The 18454-nt window shown below is 37.1% G+C and overlaps 1 protein-coding gene across 1 annotated transcript in view; it reads right to left on the bottom strand.

Moving 5' to 3' along the window:
• Positions 1 to 18454, bottom strand: part of LOC104403706 (nesprin-1-like) — a gene marked incomplete at its 5' end in the record, with an annotated part of 103455 nt that overhangs the window by 64417 nt on the left and 20584 nt on the right. The window contains 15 exons of the mRNA XM_010011945.1: positions 2 to 58; positions 1272 to 1454; positions 1674 to 1806; positions 2478 to 2674; positions 5480 to 5611; positions 6060 to 6233; positions 6925 to 7125; positions 7660 to 7779; positions 9470 to 9571; positions 10920 to 11129; positions 12006 to 12161; positions 12306 to 12434; positions 13260 to 13413; positions 14699 to 14805; positions 15400 to 15531. Of these exons, the coding sequence (XP_010010247.1) occupies positions 2 to 58; positions 1272 to 1454; positions 1674 to 1806; positions 2478 to 2674; positions 5480 to 5611; positions 6060 to 6233; positions 6925 to 7125; positions 7660 to 7779; positions 9470 to 9571; positions 10920 to 11129; positions 12006 to 12161; positions 12306 to 12434; positions 13260 to 13413; positions 14699 to 14805; positions 15400 to 15531 (2187 nt within the window). The remainder of the gene's footprint in view (position 1; positions 59 to 1271; positions 1455 to 1673; positions 1807 to 2477; positions 2675 to 5479; positions 5612 to 6059; positions 6234 to 6924; positions 7126 to 7659; positions 7780 to 9469; positions 9572 to 10919; positions 11130 to 12005; positions 12162 to 12305; positions 12435 to 13259; positions 13414 to 14698; positions 14806 to 15399; positions 15532 to 18454) is intronic.

Raw genomic sequence — 18454 nt, forward strand, 5'->3', positions numbered from 1 at the left:
AAATCCAGCTCATAACTTCAGTGATAGCATGACGAGAAGGAATTTTGTCCATTTGGAGCTGTAGAGATAACAGACTTAAAATACGTGTTGTGAAGAAAATGGATAAGAATCCCTTACTTTGCATTACCGTAGTACATTTCCTTTACCTGCTCTTATTTCATATTGTTCTACATCCCCAAGATACCACTGGTGTTTATAAAAAGAAAAGTGGAAATAAAAAAGGTTTTAATGGGACATATATTGTATAACTGCAAGCATCTTAATAAGAAATTGTTATATTAAAGGCTTTTTATTTCTATTTTTCATTGTACAAAGAAACTGGAAAAACTCAAAGATTCCATTTCTGAATTCCTAAAGGTTCTGCATTCTTATTGCATAATTCTGTATTGGGCTTATGTAAAAGATAAAGTTTAAGCTACACTTTTCCAGTCCAAGTAAATAGCTAATGGATAGGTCCACGGAAAGTAATTTTATACTACTATTCTTGTGTGGTGATTTCCAAATAGGCTGATATTAAATGGTACCTGCTTTTTCTTAAAAGACTCACTTTCAACATTTGATACAGTAGTGCTGGCTAACAGTTGCTCAGAAATGACATTTTTAGACAGACATATATTTCGCATTACAAGATAGTTCAGAGAACTACTGAATGACATTATTTTCTTTAATATAATAGACTCAGTTAACATTTGTTACCCTTTCTCTCTCCTCCTGAATCACAATTCAATTACTAACTCTGAGACCATTCCAAATTATAAACTGAAGCAATGGCTTACACTGATATCCTCCTAGCAACTAAAGAGTAAACCAACTTTTAGACCAGTGCAATTCTTTAACTTCAGTATTACAGCATTAAAAAAACCCAAAACTACACATCGAAAACCCTCCTGTTCCTACATACACTAAAGAAACCTTACACAATGTTTTTGTCTTGCACTTTCTTGAACAGTCCAAACCTGACAGGGTACAGGGATGACCTTTTTCCAAAAAAACATACCAACATGTTGAAAAAACCCTCATCTGTTCTTTGGTTAAATTCAACAAATGTAACTGTGAAAGTCTGAAATTAACACCAATTGATGTTAGACTGCATGGGTAGGCAGGATTTGGACGTAAGTGTAAGCTTTCCCGTATTAAAACAGGAATAACGTTGTTCCTATCTTGCCTTACATGGACAAACTGAGGAAGGGAGCAATCATCTCTCAAAGGCAGTTCCAATTGTACAGTCTGAATTTTCTGGAATATCAAAGGCTATCACGAGCATTCCTTACCTGGTGCAATTTTTCTTGTACTGCTGGTATTTGTGTGAGCAGCTCTGTCCACTGACTGTCGATGTGGGACAATCCTGCACGCAATCCTGCTGTATCCACCTTCTTCAGCCTGAGGAGCTGGTTTCCAGTACTCAGGACAGAAGATTTCTGTGACGATTTAGCCTCCACTTCTTTTGAAAACTCCTATAAGCAGAATAATTTTTGTGGAAATACTCAACTTCTTGTTGTACTTAAAGCTTTACCTCAGAAAGGATATTCTTATCCTCCCTTCCCTTAAAAAAAAAGTACTTTCTATTAGTGTTACTCACTACTTCATTGATGAGAAGTATAACCATATGACTGCTCAACTGTTTATTTGTAATTGGAGAGAAAAAAAGTATCCTAGGTCCATGAATGAATTACCAAAAAGGAGTTCAGGTGATCTCGGACTGTTTCCAGTTCCTGAGGAACTGTCAAAGACTGCTGGCTCCAAAACTCAAGTCGTTCCTTTGCAGACTGTAACCAACGTGTCAATTCATTTGATTCACTCTGATATCTGTGAAGATGTTTAAAGAAAACTGTAACAGTCAACACCTCTTTTGCCTCCAAATAAACAGAATATAGTATATCCCAGAATTGATGTCAAAATAAAAATATTTAATTTCCTTTATCAAAATTCAGAAAAACATGATTTAATTTTAAAGACAGGCGTAGTATCAGGAAGCTCGTATTTCAGCCATTATACCCACAATTCCTAACACTGCTTGTGTACTGGCTCTTAGGAAAGCCTAAGTTTAATGAAAGTCTAGTAACTAGGTTACGAATATGTTTGGGCAAGCTGTAACAGCACCCTACGTAAATAAACAGAGTTTGCTTTCCAGTGGCAATGCCCCTACCCGAACATGCTGAGGCTACTCATGCTACCTAGCTAAGCACACACCCTTTCTCATCAAATTGTATGCATGTGGGGGGCTTCTAAATCAGTCATCTAAACACGAAATCTTCTGACTTCCTCCCACCAGCTGTTCTCTCATATGTGTTCTATAGCAAATGAGAGAGTGTGATAGCAATTCTATAGAACAAAAGTAGGATATTGTAGAGAAGTCAAACTATCACATACATCTCAAAGTACTTTTAAATTTGAATCTAACAGTTCTGGGTTCAAGATTACTCAGACCTGAACAGCAAAGGTGGAGAAGTTTATACTCTCCATTACATCAGCATTACCTTGTCCAGTGCTTCAGTATTGTCTCCAGCCTCTGAAGCTCCTTGCTAACCTTACTGGTGTTACTTAACCAGTGTTCTCCTAGTTGGTTCAGTTGGCTTTCGAGATCTGAGCAGCTCACAGAAAAAAGGAGCCTTTTTCCATCATCTAGCACTTGGTATAATTTAGGTTGGTATTCAGTCAGGTTAGATCTCAGATGCTGTAATGACAGAGGAGATGGTTAGATAGCTCTGCAGGTCTCTGTTACCGCACTTTCTCAACATTACTTGTCTTTCACTGCTTTTTGTAGTATATCTAATGTGACCAGGGCACATCACATTTTTTTTCAATCTTCTCCAGTTCTAGAACACCCTGAGAACCAACAGGCATGTAACCTGCTCAAAATGTGAACGTGTTGTCACACTCCCCTCCACTTCAATGCGTCTAGTGATACCTCCTTCTGATAAACTCCTCCTTGGTGTAGATAATTTACACCTGAAAATAACAATGTCAAAAGAATCTTTGTGAGGCAATACCATTTCTGAGAGAAATTGATTACAATGTCAGAACTTAGTCTACCATCTGCTGAAAACTACTGCAATGAAAGTTAAAAGTGTTCTGTATCAAGTTATAGACAGTGGCTATTCTTCAGCCCTTCCAATGCCTATATTCAGCTCTCTGGTCATCTAACTCTTCTTTCACTGATCTATCATCCTGCTGTCCATGGCTACAAAAGAGAAGGTCACCCATCCTTCTAAATCACTGAACACAGAAGCCAATTGTTATGGCACAAGAAAGCAAAAAAGGTACTGAAAAAGGAAAGCCTGTTAATAGTCTTAGCCTGAATCCAACCTGGAGCAGAGACAGATCTCATGTAAATGGTGACTTGTAGGTGGGCAAATATATACCTGACAAATTCCACTATCACTACACAAACAGTATGGATTTTAAAAACATCTGTATATTTCACTAAAAGGTACATGCATTCCCATTTTTAAGTTCTGACAAAAATCTGAAGATATAGTGTACAAAATTAGTGGTTTCATGGTGGAGTCATAAGCTTTCTATCACTCTTCTTATTTCGACTTTCATGTAAATAGAGCTCTAATAACTGAACAGAATGTTACATATGTGTGTGCCTGTGTGTGTACTTCCATATAACATACATACACACAAATAAATGTATAACTCCTAAAAAGCAGCATAAAAAAATCAAAGACAGTAACGAATTTATTATGATGGATTTTCAACCTGAATGTGGCCACAGAGAGAGATAAAAAAACCCTAACAAACAAACAAAAAAGCCCAAAGTATTAAAACTCATGCCATAGCAGAGTCCAAGAATCTGGATTTGAATAACCTAATTTATGTTACTGGCAAGAGAGGAAAACTAATTTAAGATCAGGAAACACAGAAAATGCTTAGCATTAAAGAAAACCAAAATAACCCCCCCACACAATAGATTTCTTAAGTTCTCTTCTCATACCACTGCAAAAGCAGAAAGCCATCTGGTAAAAGAACAATATATGTAAATTCAGAGTAGATAAGAAGTCAATTTGCAAGAAAAATTGGCAGACATTTTTCTGTAAAACAAAACAAGGAGAAAAAAAAAAGAAACCAACCCAACAACCAAAGTGTCTGGTGGAGAACAAGACAAAGACAAAACACTAGACCAAAATTCTCATTTTGACAACAGACTGAAAAAACAGGATGTGGTAGAAACCCTATGTTTAAACTACTAGTTTTTGTTTCATTGGAGGAGGAAGGCAACTCAGGGAACCACACATTGTTCAGCCTCACCTTGATCTCTGGAAAGATCACGGAGCTTATGCTCTTGGAATCCATTTTCAAGAACAAAAAGGACCAAAAGATGATCAGAAATATTCAACTTGGATTCACTAACTTGACAGCCTTTTATGACAAAATTACTGTCTTTGTGGATGAGACTGAGTTCACTATGCCCTTTCACACTGTCTCCCACAGGACCCTCCTCTAGAATTGGAGAGGATGTGGGCTGGATAAATGTACTGTTACATGGTTTGAAAACTAGCTGTGTTATCAGTATCAAACACTAGAGAGCCAAAGCTTGATGTCTGGCTGGCAGACTGTAATGGGTAGAGTACCCCAGAGATTATTGATATTTGAGTTCAAGCATCTTCAGAATCTTCCTTAATGGCATGGATGGTGACAGAGAGTGGTCCTTTAGTAAATTTGTTGGGGACAGTACATAGGAGAGTGAGACAAAAAACAGCACACTTAAGTCCAGAGACACTTTGATAAATTTGAGGCTGGAGGCAGCAGAAACCTTAGAAGGCTCAACCAGAAATGCAAACTCTCTGCTTTGGGCAGACTAACCCTGTTTCTCACTAAAAGTTAGGAAGGAAATGGCTAGTATATTTAACCTGGCATTTTCCATTACCAAAACACGAATAAGGCCAGCCACAGCACTGGCCTACATTAGGACTATAACCACCTATATAAGTCATTTTATTATCTTCATGGTGCTGATGAGGCCACATCTAGTGCATCTGATTCTGCTCTGCCTCCACCTCCCACCAGTTCAAGAATAAGGAAGTAGTCGGAGTCTCATGCAGAGTTATTAAGATGTTTAGAGACCTAGGCACATGTCCTTTAAAAAGAGGCTAAGGGAGGTGTGCTTATTTTAGACTGACAAAGAGGAGCTAAGGGCCAGTCTCGCAAAGGCCTACAACTATTTGGAGTACAATTAAAAAGATGCTAGAAGTAAATGCTCCTCCATAGTGCCACACAATATAAAAAGGACAATGATGACAAGCTGAAAGTTGAAGGTTTACATTGGGCATTAAAGAAAACCTTTTCAGTAGAAGTGGTGCAGCACTGCAGTCGGTCCCAAGCTCAGCTTTGGGATCTCCATATTTTGAAGTTTCCAAAACCATTGCCAATCCAGGACATGGCAACTGTCCTTCAAGTTTGAGGCTTGACTAGATGACCTTCAAAGGTCCCTTTCATCCAATTTTTCCGTAAAGAATGCCTAAAATGTACCAACCTGAAAAAGTGTAATCCGCTCTCTAAGCCTGTCCTCCGTCTCTTCCACCAAACCAACAGTGGGGATGCTACCTTCCACAGACTCCAATTGCCTGGTGAGTTCCTGGTAATCTTCATCCAGATGCGTCCAAGTCTGCAAGCACAAATTATCCATGTATATAGTGAATACAGAATCTAGATATCTAGAATTTTCATTACTTGCTTTATCGATCTGAAATCCTATAGCTGCATGGTTATGAACGTACAGAAATAACAGTAAAAATTTCCAGTGAATCTATAAAAAGACACCACCTCTGTGCCAAGTTCAACTTTTGGTTAGAACACATGGACAAAGTTTTCATGTTTTCCTTGTCAGCTAAAGCTAAGCAGCTGTTTTAAATGTAGAGGAACATAACTTGTGTCACCTGAATGTCACAGGAGTTAAATAGCAAATATTACATGTAGTCTATCATTGCCCTGTGTGTATCACAAAAGGGATTGATGTCCACCAATTCTGTCCAAGCACAGGAAATCAGTGTTACAGATTATATCCTGGTGGTTGATCATAATGGCAGTACAGAAATGATCAAAGAAATTCTCACCTCTAGAATGTATTCCAGCTCCACACCTCGTTTATGAGACATCTTTAATATAGCTGAAGCTTGTGTCATTAGCTCTGAATGTGACTGAGTTTCTTTCAAGAGGGCAAAGCTACACATCTTTCTAAAGAGTGTTTCCATCAGGATCATGTGAGACTCCAACCCCTGAAAATATTCCTGAGAAATTTGGGTGTGAGGGAGTGGGTAAAGGGAAAAAAGAGAAAGTGCAATTATTATTCAAGTAATTACCAGAAACCCAGCATTATGAGAAAATAGTTGTACAATTAAGAATTTGTAGACATAGATTTAGATCAACTTATCACTCCACCAACATCTCACAAAATCCAACACACAATTTAAAAAGGACAATGGCCTTTTTAAAGAAAGAGACAGGTCAGTCATCCTTTCCATGCAAATGCCATCCTAACTCTCATTCCCTAAACAGAAATAGCTCAAATGAGATATGTAGCAGCAACAAGATCTGCTTAACAGAAAAAAAAAAAAAAACCATGGAAAAGACTTGTTATATTTTGTTGGTGCTATTAGAAAACGTAAATTTTTGTTGGAAAAAAATGAGTGGTGGATGAAATAGCTGTGTAGCATTACAGGACAAGAATAGGAACTTCTTATTAGAATAAGGAAGAATATGCAGCCTACCTGGGTTCACCTTCAACAGATCATTTGAAAGTCATTCAGTCAGAACAGCTCATTGATTCCAATTTAAAATACAGAAAGTTTAACATATTCTGATTTAATACTGGCTCACCATTCTGAAAGACTCCTGAATCTTTAGGAACAGAAGGTTAGCAGTTTGCTTTGTACAAACTTACAGTAGTGATTAATCTTGAAATATGTCACTGTTTCTTACCTTATGTTTGTCAAGTAGCGATCGAACCTCTTCCTTAGAAGCAACAATCATTTTCTGGTCACCAGCCATCTTTTCTTGGCCTGTTTCTACCAGGTCAGCGAGGTCCTGCAAAGCCCGTTCATACTGCCTCTTAAGAGCAAGATTCTGATTCAGATCACTCCGTCTGGATCCAATGATCATCATCAGCTCATCATACTTATCCTTGGGGGTAAAAAGCAGCAATGATGATTCTTATTTCACACCTTACGTGTCTTCCTACTACTTAAGTGTACTCAAAACCAAGTCTGACTGAAAGTAGGCAAAAATATGACAGGTTCTAATAAAAGCAGAACATTTCCAGCTTCAGGTCACACTTAGCTATATATCCCCTTTCATCCTCCCTCTTTTTTTTTTTCAGTGACGGATCTGAGAGACAACTAAAACCCAGGTCATGAGACACTGTTGAGAACAAGAGTCAACCTTTAGCAGACATTTATGTTAACATGCTAATCTACCTATCTGAACAACGAGTCAACAAGAGCTGAAAGAAAACATGTTTTTGTGCTTTTATGTGATTAATATCGCTAATAATAGAGATGTTTGAAAATATGAAAAAGTAAAAGTAGAAAAACTAGGTGAATCTTTTATACATACTGAAACGATTTTAAATACACTTTCCTAAAATGCCTTACGAACAATAAAAAGGAGCATACTAATACCGCTAGACAGGTCTAGAATGGAAGTTATGAACCATACCTGAATCTTAGACAGCTCTTGCACAGAAGGTTGGTCAATTTGTAGCTTGTCTACACGCTTCTTTAATTCATTGATTCCAGCATCTAGTTCCTTCAAACCTTCTTCTGCCTGCAGTATGACCTGTATTTGAAAATTACATCATTTAGTTTGAAGGTTTAATGACAGTACTGTAGCTGCCATACAGTAATGTTCTTTTCTGTTTTCTGCCCAAAGTATTAATCATTCCTTTAATCTGCCAAAATGCTGAAGGATACTATAAAAAAAAGTATTAATTCAAAGCTGGGAGAATCCAGCTTGTTTCTTAAAGTTAAATACAATATGGCATTATTATTTTTTTAATAACAAGCTATTTAGTATCATGCACTATTTTACACCAAACCTTGCTGTGAAGCTCCATGCTTTTAATTATATAGCGCAGGCACAAAAGGAGGATTAGTTGTTCTAACACCTCCTTTTAAAGCATTCTTTCTATTAACAGTCATTCTTGTCACATCTGAACACCAAGAAAACAACCATCACAGCAGAAGACATGGAGGATAGTGAAGAACTGTGGATAGTTCCCTTTCAGGACTAAAATTACTGTCAATGAAAATTACTTGTATATCCCCTTTGCACTTGGAAAACTGCAGCTTAAGAACACAGACTGGTATTTGCAAACATAAGTAGGTGATAACTTTTTTCAATTGAAGCTATAAACTTTCCTGAGTCTTTCAGCCTAGGAGTCTGCTGACATAATGCATGCAGCTTTAACAAAGACAAAAGCACTGTAGATTCCTGTAGTTAAAGTCCTTTGTAAAAGCCCTTCTCTTGGATACTGCCTACCTAAACATGCTTAAACTATATATGCAAGTAGAAGTCCTGACTCATAGTAACGCGGAGTATGCACAATAGAGTCAGTAAACTTACACTTCATGCAGCTAAGTTACATGGCTGATTAATGGCCTTATTTCTACTTCCCCAATCACATCTTAAACAAAAAGTAATGCTTTTGAATTTTAATGTTTTATCAGCGAAGGTAGATGTTCAGAAACAAATCAATGCAGTTGCTTCTGTTACCACACTGTTTTCCTATTTGGTAGTTAAATTAACCACACAGGAGATAATCTTTTGAATCAAGGAAGATAGAGAAAAAAAACACAGAGTAACAGCTTTCTTATTCATACAGAAGACTTAAAATGCCTTCAAAATTTTATAATCATGTATATAAAGCCCAGTATTTCAGTTTAGCTGAAGAATAAACCCCTTCCTCTTAGTCACCTGCTGGCACCAGACATCAGCAGGTCTTGCATAATGAATAACATCTATAGAAAATAGCTGTAAGCATGCTTCTTAACTTCTTTCATTGGCAAAACAGAAACAAAGAATCAGGATATATTTTGTCATATTAGTAACTAATTATTCATCAGGCAATTCCTGATAAAGAAAAAGAAATTGCTTTAAATTAAAATGAATAATGATCAAGATATTACTATAAACCAGTGCAGAAAAAAGTGCCTTTGTTTTTTAATAAAGTATAACAGCCAAACAATTTAGTCAAACTAGACTTTTTTTGGTTCACTGTACTGCCCAGTGTATGCATAACTAAGTCAGGTAGGGAGATAAGAAAGACACTGTGTTAGTTTTTGTTCATTTATGGTTTTTTTGAATTTATAAATGTATAGTACACTCTTGGAAGTACTCACTTTCATATATTTTATGTGAACATATACATTCTCCCTCAAAGAAGCAACTGTTCTGTAGAACCCATTTAGACTTTGAACAGAAATTTTCCCTCTTCCCCTCTCCTGAAGTAACAGACATTTGGTAATACCTGCATTTGTTCTGTTTCTGGTCTCTCAGCTGCCTCTGCTAGTTTCTGTAAAACTAAATATTTGTTTTCAGCCACCGAGGTAAACAGGAGCTTCAGATCATTCTGCAGGAGATGACAACAACAAATTACAGCCAATCACAGCACAATGAAACTGAAAAATATTTTATGTTCAAAAAAGTTTAAAGTGTTACAATTTTACAGCAGCACTAATTCAAAATTGGAAGCATCAGAATCAGCCAGTGAAAAATATTTAATGTTGTTGAAAAGCCATAGCTAGATACATATGAGTTAAAAGCCAGAGAGACTCCTATTCAAAACAGAACACACTTCTGCTTTTGCCTTCCAATTAAATAATTAATCAGCAAAGATCATCAGCTTCATTTAACAAAGAATCTATATTTCTTGTGTAGTTTATTCGACCACATCCATTTGTAAACAAGTTAGGTTTTACTTTTTAAAGCAAGTTTTTTTCATTACAAACTTGAGCAAATATAAAAAAGAAATAAATGAGGCCTCAACACATTGCAAGGCTAACTACACATTATAACGTTTAAAGTACCTTATCAGACTAGACACACAAATATTATTTAACAATTTTGTCAAGTTATAATCTATTAATCTTTTCTTCATGCATTCCTCCCAACAGAAAACTATCAGCAACATTATATAAGGGGTGAATTAATGATACTTTTTTTTCCATGCAGTAATTTTTTTAAATACTAAATATCTCCGATACAACAATAATGCATGGGATTCTAATCAACTTGTCTTTCTTCAATAAAGTAAGGCCTTTCATTGAAAAATATGTTTATTTTCATTCAAACTAAGCCATAGTGGAGGCTGTATATGATAATAATAGGGAAGAAGGTAGAGATCAAGTAAGATCTGAAAGCATTTCTAAATGCTGTTTTATAAGATTCCTAAAAGTGCATATTTTTCCACTTCATTTTTTTTTCTGCTGCGCTCAGTACAGATGGCCTGAGATAAAAGCTCTTATAGAGTAACAGGATGGCTTAAAGATGGTCAGAAAGGTGGAAATCAGTATTACATTTTCTACTTTATCTCAGTTAATAAAACCAGTGTACTCTATCATTTATGAAATTATAAAATGTATAGAGTGGAACAGTCAAGTTGCTACTTTTCTCTCCTTTGAGAACAGTAGTCAAATACCTCCTTTTATGTAATGCCAGCAGAGTGAGAAAGCATGGGATGAATGATCACTTTACAATAACGGCACGACTTGCAGAAGGTTTTCAGCAGACAGTTTAAATTCTGGGTCATGATTTGGGTACCAAATTTTGCGGAGTTTAAGTAGTTTGACTTTTCAGTAGAAACCTGTGCCAAGCTTGTTCTTTTGATCTGGTACCAAAACTTCTTGCTTTGAGAATCACATTCTTTATATTCCCATTGACGTGTACCCCCTCTTAATTCCTTCAAATAGGCATCATACCTTGAAAGTCACTATCTGCTGCAGCCGTTCTTTCATCTGATGGCATCTCTGGTTTACTACTGACTCCAGTAATGTCAGTCTTCCCAGGAGACAATCCAAAGTATCTTGTATAACATCCCTATTATCACCATTCTCAGGAAATATCTGAGCAAATAAATTCTTGTTCTTATCTGTTTCTTCTGTAATGTCTTTGATTTCTTTGGCAAGAGACTGATTTTGTAGAAAACAAAGAAAGCAAAGAAAGTGACAATCAGACATTCCGGAAAGCAGGCAAACGTACTGCCATAACTGTTGTCAATTTTGCACTGACACAGTAACTTTTTTCTTATTACATTTTAAGATACACACACTAAGCAAAGTCATGCAGCTACAAGATCTCTGATAGTAGAAAGCCCCCAGACTGCTCTGAGGAAAAGAAGTATTGAAACAAAATGATGTAGAATCATAGAATTGTTTGGGTTGGAAGGGACCTTTAAAGTCCACCCCCTCCGTGATAAGCAGGGACATCTTCAACATGATAAATTTGCCCAGAGCCTGGTCCAGCCTGACCTTGAAAGTTTCCAGGGAGGGAACATTTACAGCCTCTTTGGACCATGTTTCCAGATTTCACCACTCTCATCCTAAACAGTTTCTTCCTTGTATCTTATCTGAGTGTATCCTTTTTCACTTTAAAAGCACCACGCTTTGTCCTATCACCTCTCCCCACTCTGCTTCCTTCTCCTCTCCTCCTATTTCATGTTGATGTATTTGTAACTATTTCTGTATCTCAGAACATTCTTCCCTCTTTTTCACTTCATTTCAATTCCAACAGTATGGTGTTTGTTAACAGTTAGCAAAGAAGTTAAACATCAGAAAGACTCCATGTTTAATTCTCTTCCAACCAGGCAAAGTTGGGGTGAGGTGCTGCTTTCTGCAACATTCTCTACACAGGCAATAAAGTTCTACCACTAGCAGAATACTGCAGTTACATAGAGATTATGACAGCAACAGTCACTTATCCAGGATTCTGATATTTTCTTTCTAAACACTATATAAAATGCACCCTTACTGACAATTTAAAGAAAGTCCTATTCCTGGATTCCTTACCTCTTGTTTGAAGAGGTATGCTTCTGTTTCTTCCTCTGGCAACAGAACTGTAGCAACAAAGACCTGTTCTTCCACACCATTTAGCCACAAGGATGTGGCTGTGACACCATCATACAGCTTCTGTTCAAGATGGAGGCTCTCTTCCGCCTGTCCGACCTGGGCAAAAGGAAACAGAGAAGTGCAGAGAAGTACAAAATACTTCTAATGTCTTGTATCTGGGAAAGGGATGGACTTCCAGGTGGGAGCTAGAGTAAATGTGGATTTGCTGGAGGATAAGTGTAAAGACAATTGAAAGATTACCTCAGATGACATATCTTCAAAGACTTGATTCAATTCAACCAATACTGGTGACACTGAGGATTTAGCTTCATCCTGTCCTTTCTTATACAAAGGCATTCCAGATAGCAGTCTGTTTGGTCTGTTATAAAACTGCTGAGAGAGATGTACTAATTAGGATGCTTCCACCATATATAGGGCATGAAATTCAGCAATACAGATTCTACTGCTAACTGAGGATATCATGAAATAATGCCCATGGTTCTCCCATGACTGTTCTGTGTCATGAATATCTTGAATAAAAGACTGATCAACAGGAGGTTCACTAGAAGTGTAGGATAAATACTTGTGGTTCGGATTAGTAATGACTTGGGTTTTGGTTTTAAGAATAATTATTTTTTTAATGAAGACAAGATATTTAGAACTTTGGAAGTGGGTTTCGATGTAGTTTGATATGAAGAATAGACCCTAAGTCTATTAACAATAAAATTGAGTATGTATGTTAATATAGATCTCGTATTGTCCCCAGTTTAGTTGATTAATCACTGTTTTTTTTCAATAAAAATCCTGTTGCTGAAATCACTTGTTTCTTTGTAACATACCCAGTAAGGTCAAGAATTGAATGTAACCAATACATTCAAACTGCATATACCAGTTCTTCCTCTAATTTGAGCCAGAGTACTGTCAATTCCAATTTGTTACATAATTATCCTGTGTTAGATAAGTTGGTGAAAATTTGTCTGAGCCCTTTCTTCCTTTCTAGTGTATTCACCTGAGTGGTTGTGCAAATCAAATCACTTTGTAAAAGAACAGTGCTAGTGCCAACATTTAATATTTTTTAAAGATGCCACTAAAATAACTTGTTCAATATTCTTTGCATTAACTACATCGCCTTAATGTATCTGCTATGGACATACTCTACCTTATGCTGTGACAACTGCCTTCATAGAGAAAATGCAAAGAGACATTAAAAATAGCTACCAGCTGTTCTTGTTCCAGAGCTTTCTGAAGCAGTCTCTGCTTTGTATGGAATTCCTGGTTCAGGCTTTCCCATTTCACTTTCATCTGTTCTTCAGGTGACGGCTTCTCACCTTCCAAGTCCAGTTCCTTGGAAAGTGTATCAGGCTTCTCACTGAATGGGAAGATGTATAGAGTCATAGAATAGATAGGGTTGGACCTTAAGATCATCTAGTTCCAACCCCTTGCCATGGGCAGGGACACCTCACACTAAACCATGTTGCCCAAGGCGCTGTTCAACCTGGCCTTGAACGCTGCCAGGGACGAAGCATTCGCAACTTCCTTGGGCACCCATTCCAGTGCCTCACCACCCTCACTATGAAGAACTTCTTCCTTAGATCTAATCTAAACTTCCCCTGTTTAAGTTTAAACCCATTACCCCTTCTCCTACCACTACAGTCCCTAATGAAGAGTCCCTCCCCAGCATCCTTGTAAGCCCCATTCAGATACTGGAAGGCTGCTATGAGGTCTCCACGCAGCCTTCTCTTTTCCAGGCTGAACAGCCCCAACTTTCTCAGCCTGTCTTCATCAGGGAGGTGCTCCAGCCCTCTTTATCATCCTTGCGGCCCTCCTCTGGACTTGGTCCAACAGCCCCATGTCCTTTTTATGTTGAGGTACAGAATACTGCAAGTGAGGTCTCACTTGCATAAACGTTTAACAAATACAAAAGCTATAACTATATAAGGTGCTTATTTCATCTTTCAGTTTTCAATTAGGAAATTCTATTTTTAAATTCTATGATACTTTTTAAAGCTTTAACTTTTTTTGACTCCTCCTCTCTCAAAATGCCAAAAATATGAGTTTAGCTGTGGTAAACAGTGAGTGAGTTCATCTTTATCTGCTTGATTTTTTTGTTTGTTTACATAGTATAAGATCATGTAATAGAAGGAAGTTGCAAAGAGAGGAGATAAGTACTTTCTGGTATTATAATAAACCACCACAATGAATTAACAGAAATGCTGAGGAAAACGTGCTGAGTATAGCTTAAATTCGCTATGCATAAGTCTTGGTTCTGCTGCCTCATGAACTACCTTCATGGTCTAGACTTTGTCAGACTACAATGTTTTAGACATGATTCACACACCAGTGCTGGACCGTAAAGCTATAGTAACTGATCCACTGCTTGTCTACTGAACCCCAGAAGTTTGTAATTTTAGAATGATGCTTGATAATAAGAATAAAAGGAATTTCTAAATGCTGAAAGTGATCTATCAGCAGTAAACAGCTTCTATAACTATATTATCAGAGCCCTGAATTGTAAACCAGGACTTTGGTATCCTAGGTGCTGTATAAAAATGAAAAAACAAAAATTAGAGGATTATATGCAGAAGAGGGACGTAAACATAGGAATGAGAAGCACAGTCATAAAAATTTACTTCACAGAACACATGAAAGCACACCTTATACATACGCCTTCTGGAGCACCTTGCTGTGTTAAGATTTCTCCTCCACGGCATGCTACTGACCGAAGAAGATTCTTCTGCTCTTCTAGTTCTTGCTCCAGCTCCTAGCATAGCAAGTTACAAAAACCAAAACAAACCTCAGACAGATTGTTTTTGCCTTGGTAGGATATGTCTGCATTTTATAACTGTCATGCAGGGATAGCTGAGATATTTCTGATATGGCTTGTTTAAGCACCAAAAGCAGTGAAAAATCTCCACTCAGGGACACAGAAAAGATCGGTACATAAACTGTATTGTTGAACTAATTGACTAATGCAGTGCAGTTGCTGGAACCTAACCTAGTGAGGATGTCTGTGTATCACAATATGCCTTGTAATGTATCTTCGCTTCTATAAAGACAGTGTTGATTACTATTTTAAGGAATTGCCATCATCTCTTTAGAGTAATTTTAAGGGTTGATTCACTTTAATTCTGCTGACGGACAATGGAAGCACAGAGTGATTAAGCAATTTGACCATAGTCACCTAGGAAGTCTTGTCTGCCTGGCTCTAACAGATATAAAATACTGAGCTCAGATGTACCATTACAAAAGCACTGAGTAAGAAACAGAAGATTTCAGTGGAAATATTAACAAGAATGGCTCAGCTATAGTCTTAAGCACATCTAAGATGGGAGTAAAAGAAACGCAAAACACCAACTTTCTGTTGCTGCAGGGTGCTCTGCTGTTGCTGTGAGCGAGTGGTTCTTGCTTGTGCCAGCCATTCTTGGACATTGGGGCTTTGTGAGGAAACAAAGTCTAGATCACTCTCCTCCTTGTCTTGTAATGATCCCTGCTTTAAAAGAAAAACAAAGATTTTTACAAAATCTCTTTTATATTGCTAGAGAGCTGGCAAGTCCAGCTATCAACCCAAACCCAAATGTAGTTTCACTCTCCACCTCTCAAGCTGCTGGCTCACACAAATTGTGAAGCGAGTAATGACTAGATTTCTCATTTCTACTGGTTATTGTAGCAAGAAAGCATCCCTAAAAATGTAAAAATAAACATATATCACTGCACTCAGATGAATCAGAGATCAGAGACCATGGACTGATGTGTTTCTGAAAACTTCCACTTCTACAAACCAGCACTGATCTGTAATAGAGGATGCAGATTTAACTGGTGATTCAGGGAATCAATAGGTTGTTTCTGTCAGGTTTTTAGTCTAATTAAAGCCATTTTCTTTTTGTCTAACTAAAAAGAAGAGAATGCTGGTTGTTAATCTGGACAAAATGTATTTATCAATACGTACATAACTCCATCAGTGGTTGGCAGAAACACAGCCATGTATCAGAAGATTATATGATATGAAAAGTAAAGACAGTAACAGGGATGAAACCACAGAATATTATAATAGAACAATAAAAGCAAGAGTTCCTTTACTTCATGCTTCTATCATTTTATTTTTCCAATATGAGTGATTAAACAGGCTTTCTGTGTAAGCAAAGCAAAAAAAGCACAAATGCCTTAATAGTTCCAAAGAATGCTTTAACAACTTCTTGACTTCTGAAATCCATGTTGGCTGTAAATTTAAATTATTTTAACAAACAGTGCACTCAAATGTAGAGATTTTAACATACTAGGCCTAATGTTAAAGTCAGACTTGTAGGTCTACACACCTCTCTGGATTTATTTAATATTACCTGCAGGCACACAATGACTGTAGAGTTTGTGTCTTTTTTATTAGTATTAAAAAAAAAAAAAAAAATAATTCAAGAGCTAAATCTGGGACTTTATTCCTCTCCCCTTTTTGTCTATGCAGGATTTATGTAGGATTCACTTTTTCCCTATTACTCAGCTCTTATTCTAAATAGAGTAAGAGCACAAATGGTTCAGACATTCCAGGAGGCTCTCCAAAACAGAAAACACATTCTGCCTCCTAGGTAGCCTTTGTCTCAAATCAGGCAAGGACTATCAGCGCCAGAAGTGGCTGAGGAAACCCATTTTGCCTCACCTGGTACTCCTTACAATAACAACTGGGATGGATCTCTTCCACCAGTGTCCCTGGCATCAAGCACTGAAACAGCAGAGTTTTGCTAAATAGTAGAAGTTATGTGTGAGATTTCAGTTTTGAGGTATAATGAGTATACTGGAAAGGACTGATTAGTGTTAGAGGATATAAACTGTAAGATAAGCAAAACAGGTAAGCAGGTATCTAGAGCTCGGAAGAACCATTAGCCCTTGCTCTATGAAATAGCTTTCTTCCACTAAGGATTCAGTTTTTGCAGGTAAACTGTGACACTTTGTTGGGAACAAGTTTCTAGAAAAGCTGATGTGGTTGGAATGTAACCAATGTGATTATAGGATATCAGATTAGGCACAGAAAACATTATGGGAGGGATAAAGAAGACGTGGATATTTCCCCCCCCCCCCCTATTAAAAATGAGGAAAAATCCCCCAATCTTCTTGTAAATTAAAAAAAAAAAAGGCAAAACAAAAATCTGCTTCTAGGGACAATACCTGTTCACCTTGTAAATTCCTTTAGAGACCAGTATCTAGTTCTTCATTGCATTTGGGCAGCTTGATTGATTTCAGTCATATTCTGAGTTTCCTCTTCTCTGGGAAGAGGGTTGAGAAGCTACGGTTTTATACTAAGGCAAAGAAAGAGTAGTCCCTCAGTTCCTGCAATAGCAGAGTGTAAAAGGGATTGTGGCATTATGGATGCAATGAGGTTTTGAAAATATGTTATTGTGCATGCTTTTCAGATCAAAATTATTTGAGAACCGGATTTTATCATTCTCAAGTCAGAGAACATAAATACGAAAGAAATTACAGTTGCATTTTCATTTGAATTCTGTCTGAAGAAACTATTACATGTCCTTTAAAAAGCCAGGGAAATAAATGATTGAAACTGTCATTCCTGGGGACTATACACTCCAGCACAGAAAATCACTGGAAAATCCCTGAAGAAAATGTGATAGAATTGATCTTTCAAAGGAGTTCAGAATTGTACAAACTTATCTCAAGCATATTTGTCTTGTTGAACTGAAATAATCCCTCCCACACACATACTTTGAAATCAAATTAAGAGAATCTATCTGTCCATTTTGGGGTTTGTTTTTGGTTTTTTTTCCTGCAGAATCCATTCTACTTCTTTAGGGTTTTTTTAAGGAGTGTATTTATTTTTATTGCCCTAAGTCACAGAATTTAGTTGATAACAGTAATAAGGCAATGTTTTGTATATCTTTCAAAGTACTTGAAAAATGCTACATTAAGAAAAAATAGGTCTGGAACTCTCCTGATCCAGCACGTTTCTGATTAGTTTCACTGCTTTATTTTATGAATAAACGACTTGGTCTCCAAGACAGTTTTTCCATGTCATTAGAGACATTCATTAATTAAAATTAGAAGGAAAACTGAAACTGCTCCAAGGAAGTCACAGCATCTCATAGTGGCTTCTAAAAAGCCTTGTGCCACAGGAGTAACAGATATGCTAAAATATCGCTTTAAGGAAAATATAGCTCAGACTTTACAATGTTCTTGGTCTTGCAGTGTAACCTGGGAAGATCCTTCCTTTTCTAGGTGCAGGCTGCTCTATGCCTCTGGACAATTACAAGGTTATCAGTAAATCTAGAGACATGTATAAGTCTGAGTTTCCTACATGCATGAGCAACAGCACTGTCAGCGCATAATGTTTCTCAGGATTAATAATGGCAGTGAACAGAGTTAATGCTTTTTGGGCATCTGATGCTCTGAGCCTCAGTCCGTAAGAAATA

This window comes from Nestor notabilis, unplaced genomic scaffold (genome assembly GCF_000696875.1).
Source record: "Nestor notabilis isolate BGI_N333 unplaced genomic scaffold, ASM69687v1 scaffold16210, whole genome shotgun sequence".
NCBI classification, from domain to species: domain Eukaryota; kingdom Metazoa; phylum Chordata; class Aves; order Psittaciformes; family Psittacidae; genus Nestor; species Nestor notabilis.